We start from the raw sequence: 16404 nt of genomic DNA on the forward strand, positions 1-16404 counted from the left end.
ATAACGTGATATTACTAAGAATGGTGAAACAATTAACCCGAAACTTATTAACCGCCATTTATTTTGTGATCTACAATGTTGTCTCCGTTGACAGGAAATAAAGGTGTATATTGAGGAAAGGAAATGACAAACAATACGGAAATAATGACGAGATTAACTAAAAAAGACAAAATTAGAACGAATGCAATATTATGCCATTAACATAATATAAGAAAAAATATGAATAGAGGTTAGAGTCGGATCCGAAATAGATCCATACTCTAGAGGAAGACTTGGGCTAAAGTAATTTTATTATACTAGACCAAGTATGCCAAATTATATTATTGAAATGAAATAAATAAACCAAACAGTATGAACCTGGACCTAACTGTTTATAAACGTAAACATGAGATTGACTTTCAAACGTAGTCAAATTTACCAAAACTTCTTCTGGCTGCAGTATTAACATCCCACAGCACAATTCCAGCATCTTGACATCCAATGAGGATTTTTGAATTCGTATCATATTTAGAGAAACAGAATTCAATACCAGATAATTCCATTTCTCCATGGATATGATTAATAGATTGTTGGAATGAATCATCACAATTATTTGCTGAATAATTAGCATAACTATCCATAGAAGTTGAAACTTGAGGAAGAATAGATGAAGTTCTAAGCATACCTCCACTACTAACATTATTAGAAGGACTATTATAGTTATAATCAAGATTATATTGATAACCATTAAAATAATCATAATCGTAATCATAATCATTATTAATATCTTCTTGATCTCCTTCTTCAAATTCATCACCATCTTGTCTTCTTGATCGTTCGTATTCTTCTTCTCCTCTTTGAATTTCAATATCTATTTCTGCAAATGATGGTCTTTGAGATGCAGTAGGAGAAATATTATCAAATTTAGTTTCGTGATGATTTTCATTATTATTAAATGGTAATTGATTATTATTCCATTCTGGATAATTGAAATCAGGAATGTTTGATGATTTAATATCAATTTTAGAATTTATAATAGGTGGAGGAGGTGGAACATAAACAAAATCTTTGAATAACTTTGGATTTACATTTGTTAAATAATCATAATCATAAACTAAAGGTGATGGGAAAGAAGATGCTAAATTTGATGATCTTCTTTTACCTGAAATTCTAGGATTATCATAAATTTCAATTAAATTTCTTTTTGATTCATATTGTTCCTTATGAGAATCCTGATCATCTTCTTCAATAAAATCTGAATTTGTACTTGCTCTTTCATAATTTTTAATTATATTATTTTTAAATTCAGCAAATTGATCTAATGCATAAGGAACAACTAAAACTTGATGATCATCTACATTATCATAATTTAAATTTCTTAAATCAATTACATGTACTCTTCCAACATGTTCCAGAATAATTAATAAATCTGTCATTTCATTTTCTGGTGAGAATTTACAAACTCTGAAAGCTCCTGATTGATGTCCTGGTCTTGTTGATTTTATTTCTATTAAGGGCTTATTATTAGCAGGAATATTTCTGATATCGTATAATAAACAACTTCCATCTTGAAAAACTGTTGAAAATAAATAACCATTATTATGATAACTTATTCCAAATCCTGATTCATGACCTGATTTAATTGTCTTAACTTTTGGATTTGAACTTGTTGGATCAATTAAAAAAATTGATGTAGAATCACCAGTGACTGTTAAAAGTTTATCAGACAGAGGATTTTTTACCACATTATTTAAACAAGTATTGGTTTCACAGTTAAATTTATTAACTACTTTTATGGAATCATTATTATGAATATCAACACAATATAAATATGAATCATTATTACAAACAAATGATTGATAAGAATTTTCACTAGTTGGATAAACAGTTACACCATTATTTATCATTTCACCTAATCTAACACTCTTTGAAATATTTAAATTAGGATTATGAAATGAAAATAATCCTTTTGTAATTTTTCGAGGACTAGAATTTGATGATGAACCACCAGTAATAGATAAATTTTCAATATTCATAGAGAATAATTTAGATGAACTATTAAGTAAACCACCGCTAACAAGTATACCATTATGAGAATGACTAAAACATCTGGGATAATAATTTAATTTACAATGATTTGAAACAATATTATCATTTAAATTATAACGATAAACTGAATCGGATTTGGTATAAAATACAGAATTTGTGGTTGCATCAAATTGAAGTAAATCTCTTAATTGCCAGTGATTTACCGAAGTCTTTATATTAGGAATATAAACTGGATTTGGAGTTAAATATTGATATGAATGATAATAATTTTGGAAACATTTATTATATCGACTATTCTTATATTTATGTCTTTTATGAAGTTGATCTAATTTATGAGCTGATTTGGCTCTTTGAGATTGATTTATATTTATATCCTTAGTCATTATTAATATGAATATCTTATATTAATAATAAGTAAAAATACAAATGCAAATACCTTATCACTATTAGTTTAAAGGCCGTGGAATGTGAGGGATCGGACCGCACTAAAAAATTGGGGGGTAAGTAAGGGCAGATGAGATTATCAGTTTAACTGATAAGCCAGGGAAATTATATATAATATTGAACTTTTAATAAGTTATAATTTCCAATGTAAATTATATACAATAAGATATTTCTGGATTATATATTAAACTTCAAATTAACATTAAATTTGTAATTATAAAAGAAAAGGGTAATATAAAGGTATAGGTATAATCTCAAACTGGTGATAATTTCGTATTGTGTGGGGAGGAGCAGAGTCACGACATTTACTAATATAGTTATAACAATGGTTCTGGGGCCACACGACATTTTGCGAGGTCATGACTTTATGAGTGTTAATGAATGATTTTTTTAAAGAAAAAAGCCTTTATTTGCTTTTCTTAACTATAGTTGGTCTCGTGATATCAATACCATGATGCAATGATGATGCATAATGTCTCTCCCGAGAAGTTCAATGACGTGTAAAGTTTTTATATTATGTTTCAAGCGAAGATTTACTTTTTTTTAAAACGTATTGCAAAAATATATGAACAGATCTATTTTGCAATACTGCTGTTCTATTAAATTAGGGGACAATTATTTTGTGTATAGGAAGCTCGGTATTCAAATGCTTCGATTATTAAGGTTTTTAGGAACTGTGTCATATGCAAATCTCTCTAGCCGATGCTGTACACTTACTCTGTCACATATATTTAAGCTACATTTAAACACACCCAATTTTGGAATACTAAAAACTAATCTATTGTCTTTAAATTATTAAGTCGTCATTTTGATATTTATTATTGGATCTACAAATTGGCATTAAACTTACTTTTTTGCAAAATTTTTATTCAAAGTTTATAAATACTTCAGAATAAAAAACTTATTGATTGTTAAACATTTGAAGTAACTTAAATAAGTGAAAAATCTTAATTCAGTAATATATATATAGAATGTAGATATGCAAAAGAAAAGATGTATGAAGACATCAGGAAGGGCAATTAGATGATTTATTAGTTTCTATATAAATAGATGATTATAAACGGTAACGAGGTTAGAGAAAATATTTATATAATAAAAACTCTTGTGAAAGAAGGACAATGTAACAAGATTGTTTACCTTGAAAAAGAAGTTAAAGGATTTCATGGGTATTATATAGTTAATTGATTAATTATTCAAAATAATTGAAAATTATTTGAATGCAAAAAAAAATGAACGGTACGGGAATCGAACCCGTGACACCTGCTTGGAAGGCAGATATGTTAACCACTACACCAACCGTCCTTTTTATACATGTCCGTTTTAGGAAATTTAAACACGTGATTCATAAAAATGTCCATTTTAGGAAATTTGGATCACGTGCCTATTTAGCACGTGATGTGTCATGGGGCCCCCCTACAGACTAAATAAATTTTTAAGAAATAGTCCGATATAGTGTAACGGCTAGCACGGTTCGCTTTCACCGAGCAGACCCGGGTTCGACTCCCGGTATCGGAATTATTTTTTGGAAATTTGCAACTAGAAATCAATCTAGCATCTTTCTATTATTTTTATAAATATCTTACTTAATAAGCTCTTCAAAAGGTTCAAATGTGGAAGAAGAGAAGTAATTGAACAAATTATTTAGTTTCGATTGAATTCTGTATAATTTCAACTGTGCTACAACAAGCAGTTATGAATTGCAATGGAATAATGGATTAATGAATTAATGTCTTACAATATGGCGAGAATTGATAATAATGAATAAATATATATATGCATAATTAGATATTTTAATAAATAACAATAAATAAGTAAATAATTAAATAAATAGATTTTGAAAAAGTAATGTAAAAGAAATGAATAAATAAATAATAAACAAATAAATAAAATTAATATGAATTTGAATTTTCATTTGATACCATTTGACTGATTTAAGATTTTATTCAAGGTGAAATTGACCAAAGGTAATCCATCTAGAAGAAATATAAAATATCAAATCCATCAAAATTACTGAATAAATCATTATTAATTATCATAATAATATAAAATGATAGATGATTAGAATTAAATGACAGTGGCCCTTTGGGCTCTTTAAATTTTACCTATTTGTCAACCGGATGACATTTGTTATAATATTGTTCTATAAGTGAAGAAATAAGACCCAACAATTTTAAATTGTTTATTATGAAGAATGAACATGATAAGTCCATTTCAATTTTTGAACTCCAACGTATAATATTAATGAAAAGATAACCAATAATATCAAAATAGCAATTGTCAATTTTTCAACAGGTGTACTTGATTTCTTACCCTTTTTTGATTTCTTTGAAGTCGTATTGCTTTTACTCTTTTTACTATTTGAAATTGATTTCACAAACTTTTGAGGTTTAGTATCATCATTATTCTCAATATATATACTGGGAACTGTATGACTTGGTTGTTTCTTATATTTTATTTGTTCATGCGGTATTAAATCTCCAACAAAATAAGGTGCTAACATGTTAAATGCGTCATCAGAATGAGCAACATCATCAAAAGCTTCAGTAGCATCAACACCACCACAATCAAATAATACTTCTATTCCTCCAGGATGACTATGAGCAAAATCAGTTATATCATAAACTCGATTATATATTATCATCCATAAATCACCTGGAGAGTTATGGTTTCGGACTTGATCAAGGGTATAGAATTGCGGAGGTCGAAACTTTTCTGTTATAGTTTGAGTTTGAGTTATCATTATTAGATATTATGCTAATTAAAACGTTGTGAATAGATATGAAATTTTTTTTAAAGAAGGTTAAGAATAATGAATTACTCGATTTTAATCAAGTATATATATGAAAATCCTCTTTCTTCTTATATGGTATTGTACAAAATATGTGCAAATTATAACTTTAAAATATGATAATCATTAAGATTAATGAAAGAATTAACAACACTAAATGAAAATGAAATTTCGATGCTAATGTAATGAAAATTACTATAGTATAGTATGATATGGATCTTAAATAATACTAATAAATAAGATATAATATTCAATCCACAATTAATTATATATATATTAATATAGATCTTAATTCTAACTGGTCCAAACCTTTAATCCCTTCTCGTTCAGATTTTCTTTTCTTCCCTTCTCTCACTGTAAGTTTAGATTTTATGCATTTAATTTCTTTTTTTCACTATAATCTGAATGGGAAACTGAGGGGTCGTGTGCTAACGATTAATTCCCCGAAAATTTCTGGGATACTCGATCAAACAAAGCCAAGGAATCACTATACTATTATATTGATTAGAGTAAGTTTGAAAGTGAAAGTAAAATCAAATAAGCTAAGTTAATAATAAAGCTTTGTAATATATGGTTGGTAATAGTGGCTAATTTTAGAAAAATTTAAGAATTGGACACTATTTACATTTACAAAATTTACAGAAATTGAAATTAAGCAGATTACATTCGTTTAAATAATGAGTTCGAGAACGGCGTTACCATCATCTAAAAAGACTCATTCAGAAAAGCATAAACAAATCTTAAAGCAATTACTAAGAGAATCTGCTAATAAATCTTGTGCAGATTGTAAAGTAACTAAAAATCCTAGATGGGCATCTTGGAGTTTAGGATGTTTTGTTTGTATAAGATGTTCTGGTATTCATAGAAGTATGGGAACTCATATATCAAAAGTTAAATCAGTTGATTTAGATGCTTGGACTGATGATCAAATAGAGAATATGGTTAAATGGGGGAATGAAAAATCAAATATCTTTTGGGAAGCTAAATTACCTGAAGGTTATACTCCAGATCAACTGAAGATTGAAAGTTTTATAAGAACTAAATATGATATTAAGAAATGGGCTGCATCTACTACAATTCCAAATCCTTTGACTATTAAAGTTAATAATCCAACAAGTGTGAATACAAGTTCTACTGCCATTAGTTCTACTTCTTCAAGTTCTACTTCGGTTCCTACTTCTATAAAGGCTCCTCAACCAAAATCTGCTAATTTATTAGATGATGATTTTGGGGCATTCACTTCTTCTCCATCTTCTACACCTACACCACAACCAACTAATTTAATTCCTCAGCCAATCAGTGCATCAGTTCCTCCACCATCTAATTCTGTTCCTGTTCAACCCATTATTCAATCTGCTCAATCTACTGGAGGAAGTATTGCTAGTAATGGAAGACCAGATCTTAAGAAATCTATTTTATCCTTATATTCATCACCTTCTTCTTCAACTGGTTTTCTTCAACCACAACAATCAAGTAGAAATCAATCATATAGTCCTTCATTCCATAATACTTCAAGTGCTATAACTCCTAATGTCAATAATTCTACTTCTATAAATTCTTTATCAAATTCATTAAATGGATTACAGTTTAGTGGAAGTACAATAAATTCTAATAAACCAACTCCACCATTACCAAGTGATAATATAGCTAGTTCTACCAATTCATTTAATAGTTTAGCAGGTACTTCATTCAATGTTAAACCTGTTGCTCCAAATGTTGCTGCTTCTAATTCTTGGCGTAATGAATGGAACGATTCATCTTCATCATTAAAGAATCAATGGAATGAACCTTCTAAGCCAACTTCTAATGTTGGGGTTAATGGCTTAGATGATGAATTGTTTAAGAATGTATGGAATTAGTTGATTATCATTTAAATCATTTTGCATAAATTTTTGTTCAATGTTGCATTATTAAAGTCACTTTAATTCTTCTTCACTTCACTTCTCTACTCTTTTTTTTACATATATAATTCATTTATAAGGCAGTATATTAGCTTTAAAGAATGATTCGTCATAAATTTATCAAAATATTAAAGATGTAGCAAAATAAAAATTTCCATATATAGAAGAAGTAGTATAAAACAGTTGATATATGCAAATACAGATGTCATTAAATGTTGAGATTTATCAATTTAGACTAATGACCAGTAGTTGGTAATCCAACATAAACTTTAAAGGAATCATAAATTAACCATTGGAATCCAGTTAATGTACCAATCATTAAAATTCTAACAGGTAAACCATTCCAAACCCCTTTAAATCCGATTTCACCATATATTCTTCCTAAGGCTTGTCCAACTGATTCAGTAGCTTTCTTATCTGAATTAATTTTAGAAACCATAACATCAGCAGGATGAGAAACTATAGCACAGAATATACCAGCAATATAACCACCTAAGAATGATACTCCAGTTTGTTGTATTGGAGAATATGAACTTACAGGTTTACCCAAGTATTTATATATAGCTTCTACAGTTTTTTCAAATGAAGCAAATTTAACCATAGTATATGGAATTTGTCTAGCCCATAAAGGAACTAACCCATTATAAAAACCTCCAAATCCTTCAGTAGCTACAACTTTTGACCAACCTTGGAAAACAGTTTTGGCATAAGGTGGAATACTTGTTTGAGTTCTAACTTTTATAGTTTCAAATGGACATAAGAAAATATCAGCTAAGAATTCAGCACTAGCAGAGGCAGCTAAAAATACCCCAGTATTATACTTCTTAGCATTAGTTGGACCAACTAAATCTGAATAAGTCTTTTTAAAGAATTCATAAAATCCATATTTACCAGCCCCTTGCAATGAATAACCAATAAATGTTGCACCAAGACCTGTAAAAATTGAATCACCTTGAGTTTTTAAAATAGTTGACCAACCTTGAACATTAGATTTGTATAAATGTGGATTGACTTGTCTACGACATTTAACTAAATCTAATGGAGTTACAGCGGAATGGGTTGGTCCACAAGCGATGATCCCACCAAATGTACAAGCTGCATAATATTGTGGAGAAAATAATTCGATACCACCTTTCTTTGGAGATGAAGCTTCACTACCACCTGTTTTAACTATTTTATCTAATTGATCTTTAACTGGTTGAGTTAGAGCTTCTGCAATGGCCATTTTTATTTAAAATTTGAATGCAATTGATTAACTTTATTTACTATGTAATAAATTGAGGGGTAATTATTGCGAAATTTCAATTAATATATGTGTTTGATAATCTATAAAATTTCCAACTTAAATTGATACAATAAAATTGTTCAAAGTTTTATAAAATTAATACTAGTGAATCAATTTAATGGCATATTTGAAAAATTTAAAGGATATTTCAGTTTTCTTGCTATTTATATTCGATAAGGAGGTGGGATGCACTTTGTTTTACGTAAGCTCCTTATATTTTTCGCTGTGCGTTATATAAACTTTTTTTGGACCGTATAAGCCGACCAGCCGATTGGGTGCATACCGAAACATTGCTTTTAATAAAGGCATACTTGACTAGTTGACCGACCGACGACAATTATGGTTTATAAAAGATTTTTCTTTGACATGTATAGTTTTCTTCTTTAACATTAAAAGCCTCGAAAAAGATGCTTACTATTATATATATATATATATATATATATTATTTTTTATTATAAATATTATTTGTACCTATATAAAATTAATTTACTTAGTTAGTTCAACTTTCCATTCTACATTTTTTATAGCTATTGGGCCTTCTCCTTTATCATCATATCCCAGCCATTCTCCTTCACTTAAATCTATCTCTTGTATTATTCTATCATAAAGTGAACTCTGACATTGGAATTGATCATCAGGATGAAATTCAAGAATTCGTAATCCTAAAGTTGAAATCCTTAATATACTACACCATTCATTACTAGTAGTAATAACTCCTGGTTTGATCTTATCAAGAGTAACATATCGTTCTCTATTACATTCTTTACATTTGAATTTAAAATTAGCTTCTCTTCTGAATCCTGTTACCATAAATTTATCAAATCGATTAATTTCAACTGGTTTATCATGAAACTTTCCACAATTACATTGGATGGAAAACTTGAAATCAAATGGATAACCTATTGAGTCGACTGGACCGACATTCGTCACATTAGTTAGCTCAGCTTGAGCACTTAGTAAGTATGTTAACATTGCTTATCTTTTAATTGATTAATTAATAGAAGTTATCAAAAAACTGGAAAATTGAATTATAAGAATACCTATTTATATATCCCATTGGCAAATATTTGTATTGAAGATAAAGCCTAGTGTTCAATGGGTTGCAAATATTTTCCATAAATTTAGAGTTGTCCCAAAATCGCATTGACACATCAAAGGAGCTGTACCCAAATCGGGACACAAGTGCGAGGAGTTAAGAGTCATAAATGCAAAAAAATGAGTTAGTGCTTATTCCACACTAACGACCGAGTTATCACTGTTAATATCTGTGATAAATCCGGAAGCAATTTTTAAATGATTATGACTACAATTATATATGAGAAATTCAGTTAATTAAGTTTAGTTTAGTTGCGTTATCATTAAGACTATGTAAGTTATTTAGAAAACTTATGAACGAGCTACATCCCATTTTACTTCAGTAATTGACACTTCTGCACCTTCTTTATCATCGTAATCATACCATTCACCATCATCTAATTCAAACCCGGTGAATTTAGTACCTGATTCAGCTCCTACACTTTCGAATTGACCGTCAGGTATGAATTCTACTAAATCAAGACCTCTGGCATCAATTTCTAATATTGGAACAGTCTTTAACTCATCATCAACTGTTAACAGACGATTTGTTCTGATTATTGAGGCTGAATGTTCACTCTTACATTCTTTACATCTAAATACGAAACTGGCTTCACCACGAGATCCAGAAATTTCATGAGATTCGAATCGATTTATAGTAATTGGTTTGTCATGTGTAGTCCGACATTTTGTACATTGTATAGTGAAAGTATATTCAAAAGGTGATTCTGGAGTATCTATGGGTTGAAAGTTTGTAACTCCTTCTAAAGTAGCAGCTACCTTTAAATAAAATTTAACCATTCTTAGGCGAATGAAATCAGGTTACCTATTACGAAGATTACATTGATAGAACACATCAAAGAATAAAATTTCAGTAATAGTGAGGGGGTAGTGTACCAGGCTCAAAGTCTTCAAAGAATTGGTTGCTAAATTATTGAAGAAGTGTAGGTTAGTCCTTTCAAGCTGTATAAACAGAAAGTTTAGCATAGACGACAACATGAATATAGCTGTAATTGAGCAAATATTAATTTAAAAAATACATCAAGCAGTCTACAAATAGAACGTTAAACTAGACTACACGATAACTATGACACTTAAGTCAAACAAGCCAAGCAAGTCAACAACACGAAAAAGAACATGTATGTTTCATAAGGCTCAAATAAAAAATAGATCAACTATAGTCTAAGCTTGGCGGGGACAAACACGATAGTATTTAGTTGTATATATATAGACCAGCGATATTAGACTATTTTCCAGCAACCTAAGAAAACACTAGACTAAAAATTTGCGTAACTTGGCTCGCGAAAAAGAGGCGTAGACTTCCTTTGACGAGTCGTTAATATGAGACAAATAAATAAGTTCGTGATTGTGTTCAACTTTGAATTCGTTTCCGTCTTAAGACATTAGTCTATTGATAAAGCTACTAGTAGTTATAGCTGAGCCCAATCTCTCTTGCATATTCGAAAGTACAGATTATTTAATCAAAAACGGAACATTTAGTATTCACGTGACGAATCGGACCGAGAAATCTGAAACGCATTAGATTCATTCCTGCATACGTTCTAGTTTTTTCTTGTTTGTTTATTTTTTGTTCTGGAGTAGTTTTCGTGTCTTGAAATTTATAGTAGAACACTACAATGCAACGATTACAGAAATGAGGGGGGAGCTTATAAGATAACTGTTAATTAAGTTATAATAATGTAACAGTAACGTAGAGTTGTTAGAAACCGTCATTCAAATACTTAAAGGCTTAATTATTGTAGATTAAAAAATTTACTAGACGCATCAAGTAGTGTACTTGTGTTTATGTTTACAAAGCTTCTATATTTGGAGCACGTTTGACGGGAAATTAGGCGCAGCACACGTCCTCCTTGAATTACCGCAACATCCCCATAACCACACGATTAATAGAGATAGAAATTGATATGGAAATAGAAACTTCACTTCATGTATGTAATTTAGACTTGCAAACACTCTCCATGTTAGGAAATAATACAATAAATTATAAACGAAAATACAGAAATATAACTAGACAATATGACATTTGTGTTTATTATGTACTCTCTTCGTCACTTGACTAGATTAGCGTAGTATAGCATAGCGTAGAATAGCGTAGGCGCCACCTATTAAATTTTCATTTACTATTGGCTACTAGTACTTGTCAATCCTATTAGATATTACCGAAATGTTTATATTTTTAGAAGGCTTATTCAAGCTTTTGATTAATTAACTCCAATAAAAAAGAAATTAAATAACAAAAAAAATAAAAGGAGCAGAAAATTTTGCTAGAGACATTGTCCGAGAATTAAAATGTCTCTATATTCGGTTTTGTTGATGTCGCTCCAAATCACCGCCAACCGAAAATATAAATAGTTTTTTGATCCTTACCCCCAGCACCCAGTGGATATATCTTTTTAAAAAATTACACATTTTGCTGTAGGACATTCGTTTCGTTACTTTCACTTCATTGCACTTGTCTTGTCTGTGTGTGTCTTTTTTAATTTACTACTCTTAAAGTACTTTTATCACCAGGTTCCGCTCGTTTACCTTCTGATCTTAGATCAATAATACCACCTACCATTTCCTCGAGATTTCATTTGTTTGATCAAAAAAAATCAAAACACTAGAAATATAATTATATTTCAATATAATATTAATTAGAAACAAAGCAAAAGACAAAAAAACATGTTGTTTAAGACTTTACTTTCTTCAGCTGCTTTATTAGCTTCTTTATCAACTACTGTTTCAGCAGATTTACCTGCTATTGAAATTGTTGGTAATAAATTTTTTTATTCCAATAATGGTTCTCAATTTTATATGAAAGGGATTGCTTATCAACAAGATACTGCCAATACTACCAGTTTATTCGTTGATCCTTTAGCTGATCCAGTTGGTTGTAAAAGAGATATTCCATATATGGAAGAATTACAAACCAATGTAATCAGAGTTTATGCTTTAAATGCCACTGAAGATCATACTGAATGTATGCAATTATTACAAGATGCTGGTATTTATGTCATTGCTGATTTATCTCAACCAGATTTATCTATTAACAGAGACTCTCCAGCTTGGAATGTCGAATTATTAGAAAGATATACTTCTGTTGTTGATCAATTCCACAACTATACCAATATCTTAGGTTTCTTTGCTGGTAATGAAGTCACCAACAATGTTTCCAACACTGATGCCTCTGCTTTTGTCAAAGCTGCTGTCAGAGATACCAAGGCTTATATTAAAGCTCAAGGTTATAGAGATATCCCAGTTGGTTACTCTGCCAATGATGATATTGATATCAGAGTTGATTTAGCCGATTATTTTGCTTGTGGTAATGAAACTGAAAGAGCTGACTTCTTCGGTATTAATATGTACGAATGGTGTGGTGAATCAACCTTTAAAACTTCTGGTTACGCTAATATTACTGCCCAATATGCTAACTTAGGTATTCCCGTTTTCTTCTCTGAATATGGTTGTAACTTAGTTCAACCAAGAATTTTCCAAGAAGTTCCAACCCTTTATGGTCCAGATATGACTGATGTTTGGTCCGGTGGTATTGTTTACATGTATTTCGAAGAAACTAACAATTATGGTTTAGTCACTATTGAAGCTGATGGATCTGTTTCTACTTTAGCTGATTTCAACAACTTAAAGTCTCAACTTGCCTCAGTTTCTCCTTCAATTGCTGAAGCTTCTGATGTATCTTCTGTTACTCCAACCACTTGTCCAACCATTGGTCCAGATTGGGTTGCTTCAACCAACTTACCACCAACTCCAGATGAATCTGTTTGTGCTTGTATGGTTGATTCTTTATCATGTGTTGTTGCCTCTAACGTTAACCAAGATGATTATGAAGATTTATTCAACTACGTTTGTTCTCAAATTGATTGTTCTGGTATTAGTGCTAATGCCACTTCTGGTGAATATGGTGTTTTCTCTCCATGTAAACCATCTGATCAATTAAGTTTCATTCTTAACCTTTACTACTTAGAAAACAACAAGGCTGCTTATGCTTGTTCTTTCTCTGGTTCAGCTACCATTCAAAGTGCAACCACTGCTTCTTCTTGTACTGCTGTTTTATCAGCTGCTGGTGCTTCTGGTTTAGGTTCAGTTTCTGTAACCTTCTCTTCAAAGTCTGGATCTGGATCTGCTTCTGGATCAGGTTCTTCAGCTTCAGCTTCTTCTACTTCTTCTGGATCAAGCAAATCTTCCGATTCACCAAAACAATACGCAGTTTCTGCCATTACTAAGGCTATGCTTATTGGTGCTACCGTTTTCTTCGGTATGGGATTGATCTTTGTTTAAATCAATTAAGATTCTCTCTTATATATTTCCTCTATTTGTTTGACAGTTTATAAATATTATATATGATACTTGATTTGACATTATATATATCCTTTAGCATTTTTATATCGAAAAACAATACCAATAAATATTTGTTGATTTAAATAACTATATATATATATATATAGAGAAACTTTACTGTTAATGTACAATATACTTTTAAACTATTTCATTGTTTCATTGTACATACTTTAACTAACTACCTGAAACGTCTACTAATCCGATAAACATAACGTAAACTTACATACTCTGAACAATAACCTAACCTATAAAGCATGAAGGCGCTGCTGCGCACTGTACTGTACCTGAGAAGAATTATAACAAGAACAATCCAGAGATTAATTATAGTTGCTATTTGAACTTCTTTTGTGTACTGTATTATTACCCTTATTGGTTTAAAATTTATTGGCAATTTTCACACACACTTAATTCCGCTATTTTTGGTTTGGTTGCTACAATAAATATTTTGCATTCTTTATTATTACATCTAAGGGTATTTAAATATATTTGTTGTCATATAATCATAAAATTTTTTTTGTTATACATATCTATTCGTTATCAATAACCAATTTTCGAATCTCCCAATAATATTCATTGGAGACAGGATTATTTGGTTCTGTGAAATTATAACTCTCTTGGTGATTAAACCAATTCAGAGTTTTTTTCAAGATTTTAATTTCTTCCTTTTGAAATTTTTCGAATAATTTATTTGAAATATTAAATTCATAATAATCTGCATTAGCAATTTCTGTATCACCTTCATCTTCACTATCAGTAGTATTTGATGTTAATGTAGATATAGTTCTTTGAGTAAATTGACTTATTCCTCTTTTCAGAGTTGGTGATTTTATACTTTGAGAACTAAATGATTTTGGAATTTTCGGAGGTGATCCAAGTTTATATCCTACTGAATCTCTAAAAATATTATAATTACTAGTACTATGAATTGTATTATAATTATTAATTTTATTTTCATTTAAATCATCAATATCGTTAAATATACTTTCATTATCATCTTCTAAATTAACCCATTTAAGATTTGTTTTATCATAAACCATATTGGGATTTTTATTTGATTTTTCTCCATTAACTTCTGAAGTAATATGATTATCAAGTTTAATTTCATTTAAAGTAATTAATGAAGGTTTATGTAATATTTCAAATCTTAATAGATCTACTTCATTACCTTCCCATCGTCTTTCACCAGAATTATATATCATTTTACTACCTTTAGATGTGGTTGTTGGATGAGGAACAATTGTATTGGTATTCATATTCTTTATAGTTCCCATACGATGTCTATGTATTTCTTGATTATTTTGATTTTGATTTTGTCTCTGCTGTCTTCTACTTTCCTTTTCTAATAAACGTTGTTCTTTATACTTATTAAGTAAAATTTGTTTTTGATTATTTTCTTCAGATATAGTTCTTGAATTATAAAATGAAGGTATTCGATCTAATTTTCTTATCACTTTATTATCATGATTGAATCCTTTACTTTGTCCTGCTTCACTAGTAGAACGGAAATCAGCACTAGATTGAAATTTTCGAATTGATTGAATCAGTTTTTTATTTATAGCAGGCATAGAAGCTTTATTCCGTATAATTGATTGACCAATTATTTTATTATTTGAAACTATTTTAGTATCTAAATCAATATTATCAAATCCATCTTCAAAATTATCATTATCATCTCTTATAAAATCATAATTAATAGTTCTTTCATTATCTAATTGATCTAAGAGATTTAAATTATGATCTGTTAAGGTATTATTATAATTCTGATTAAGAGTTTGAAAATCTTTTATTCTCAAAGTTCCATTAGGATCAGAATAATTTGTTGTTTGTTGAATCTGTCTCTTATTCATTAATTCCCGTTCTTCAAAATCTGATTCTTGTTGTAATTTTAACTGTTTAGATATTAATTTCTTATTGATTTTATTATATATTCCACTTTCATCTGCTCCAAATATATTATCAACATCTTCAAATTCATCATCATCTAATTGAGATGTAATATCAGTATCATCTCCTTCACTATAAATACCAATATCTTCTTTAGTTATTTTTCTAGATCCTCCAACATTTCCAAGACCACTAACAGCTAGACCACTTCTAGCAGCAGGAGATATAATAGAAACTTTAGGTGAAGATATTGACATTGAATCTGAATTACTTGATGGTGATATTCTTTTCTTATTTGGAATTGATAATTGATTAACATTTATATGAAAATTATCTAATTCTTCAGAAATAGTAAAATCTGTTCCCCCATTATTTCCAAATATATCTTCTTCAGAATCAATAGGAGTTTGTTCTTGAAATCTTTTTAATATTTCATCTTTATTACGTTGACGTTCTGATTTACTGTTATTACCTACAAATCGAGGTGAAGGAGTGGACGCTATTCTCGATTTATTTTGCAGTTTACTCTGCAACTTCCCCAGTCCTGGAATCATCTAACAGTTTACTCGAGTTAACTACAAGATTAAAATCAATTCGATATTATAGAATATTTATCTGTATAACTTTTATATATCAAATGC

General features: G+C 29.7%; 8 protein-coding genes and 2 non-coding genes across 10 annotated transcripts; 3 read left to right on the forward strand and 7 right to left on the reverse strand. All coding sequences in view use genetic code 12, as the record gives it.

Moving 5' to 3' along the window:
- Positions 1–88: 88 nt before the first annotated feature.
- On the reverse strand, positions 89–2721 carry RJT21DRAFT_118378 (uncharacterized protein). Its single transcript, XM_064881014.1, has one exon. It carries the CDS (start codon positions 2409–2411, stop codon positions 399–401), a length of 2013 nt encoding a protein of 670 aa, XP_064739110.1. The 5' UTR covers positions 2412–2721; the 3' UTR covers positions 89–398.
- Positions 2722–3702: 981 nt separating this feature from the next.
- Positions 3703–3774, reverse strand: RJT21DRAFT_t75. Its single transcript has one exon. It is a non-coding gene; the product is annotated as a tRNA-Gly (tRNA).
- A 141-nt stretch (positions 3775–3915) lies between these two features.
- RJT21DRAFT_t36 lies at positions 3916–3987 on the forward strand. Its single transcript has one exon. It is a non-coding gene; the product is annotated as a tRNA-Glu (tRNA).
- A 225-nt stretch (positions 3988–4212) lies between these two features.
- Positions 4213–5588, reverse strand: RJT21DRAFT_118381 (uncharacterized protein). Its single transcript, XM_064881015.1, has one exon. It carries the CDS (start codon positions 5210–5212, stop codon positions 4655–4657), a length of 558 nt encoding a protein of 185 aa, XP_064739111.1. The 5' UTR covers positions 5213–5588; the 3' UTR covers positions 4213–4654.
- A 181-nt stretch (positions 5589–5769) lies between these two features.
- AGE2 (Age2p) lies at positions 5770–7251 on the forward strand. The gene has a single exon (XM_064881016.1). It carries the CDS (start codon positions 5938–5940, stop codon positions 7117–7119), a length of 1182 nt encoding a protein of 393 aa, XP_064739112.1. The 5' UTR covers positions 5770–5937; the 3' UTR covers positions 7120–7251.
- RJT21DRAFT_118383 (Cu/Pi carrier) lies at positions 7252–8622 on the reverse strand. The gene has a single exon (XM_064881017.1). It carries the CDS (start codon positions 8384–8386, stop codon positions 7397–7399), a length of 990 nt encoding a protein of 329 aa, XP_064739113.1. The 5' UTR covers positions 8387–8622; the 3' UTR covers positions 7252–7396.
- A 291-nt stretch (positions 8623–8913) lies between these two features.
- Positions 8914–9725, reverse strand: RJT21DRAFT_138194 (CXXC motif containing zinc binding protein). The gene has a single exon (XM_064883317.1). It carries the CDS (start codon positions 9416–9418, stop codon positions 8933–8935), a length of 486 nt encoding a protein of 161 aa, XP_064739114.1. The 5' UTR covers positions 9419–9725; the 3' UTR covers positions 8914–8932.
- Positions 9726–9769: 44 nt separating this feature from the next.
- On the reverse strand, positions 9770–10464 carry RJT21DRAFT_19213 (CXXC motif containing zinc binding protein). Its single transcript, XM_064883653.1, has one exon. The coding sequence runs from the start codon at positions 10319–10321 to the stop codon at positions 9833–9835; it is 489 nt and encodes a 162-aa protein (XP_064739115.1). The 5' UTR covers positions 10322–10464; the 3' UTR covers positions 9770–9832.
- A 1439-nt stretch (positions 10465–11903) lies between these two features.
- On the forward strand, positions 11904–14039 carry PHR2 (1,3-beta-glucanosyltransferase). Its single transcript, XM_064883654.1, has one exon. It carries the CDS (start codon positions 12206–12208, stop codon positions 13817–13819), a length of 1614 nt encoding a protein of 537 aa, XP_064739116.1. The 5' UTR covers positions 11904–12205; the 3' UTR covers positions 13820–14039.
- On the reverse strand, positions 13963–16363 carry BFA1 (Bfa1p). Its single transcript, XM_064881018.1, has one exon. It carries the CDS (start codon positions 16315–16317, stop codon positions 14407–14409), a length of 1911 nt encoding a protein of 636 aa, XP_064739117.1. The 5' UTR covers positions 16318–16363; the 3' UTR covers positions 13963–14406.
- Positions 16364–16404: the final 41 nt, after the last annotated feature.

The sequence above is a fragment of the Scheffersomyces amazonensis genome, assembly GCF_036850825.1.
Source record: "Scheffersomyces amazonensis strain UFMG-HMD-26.3 chromosome Unknown RJT21scaffold_2, whole genome shotgun sequence".
Taxonomy (NCBI): Eukaryota; Fungi; Ascomycota; class Pichiomycetes; order Serinales; family Debaryomycetaceae; genus Scheffersomyces; species Scheffersomyces amazonensis.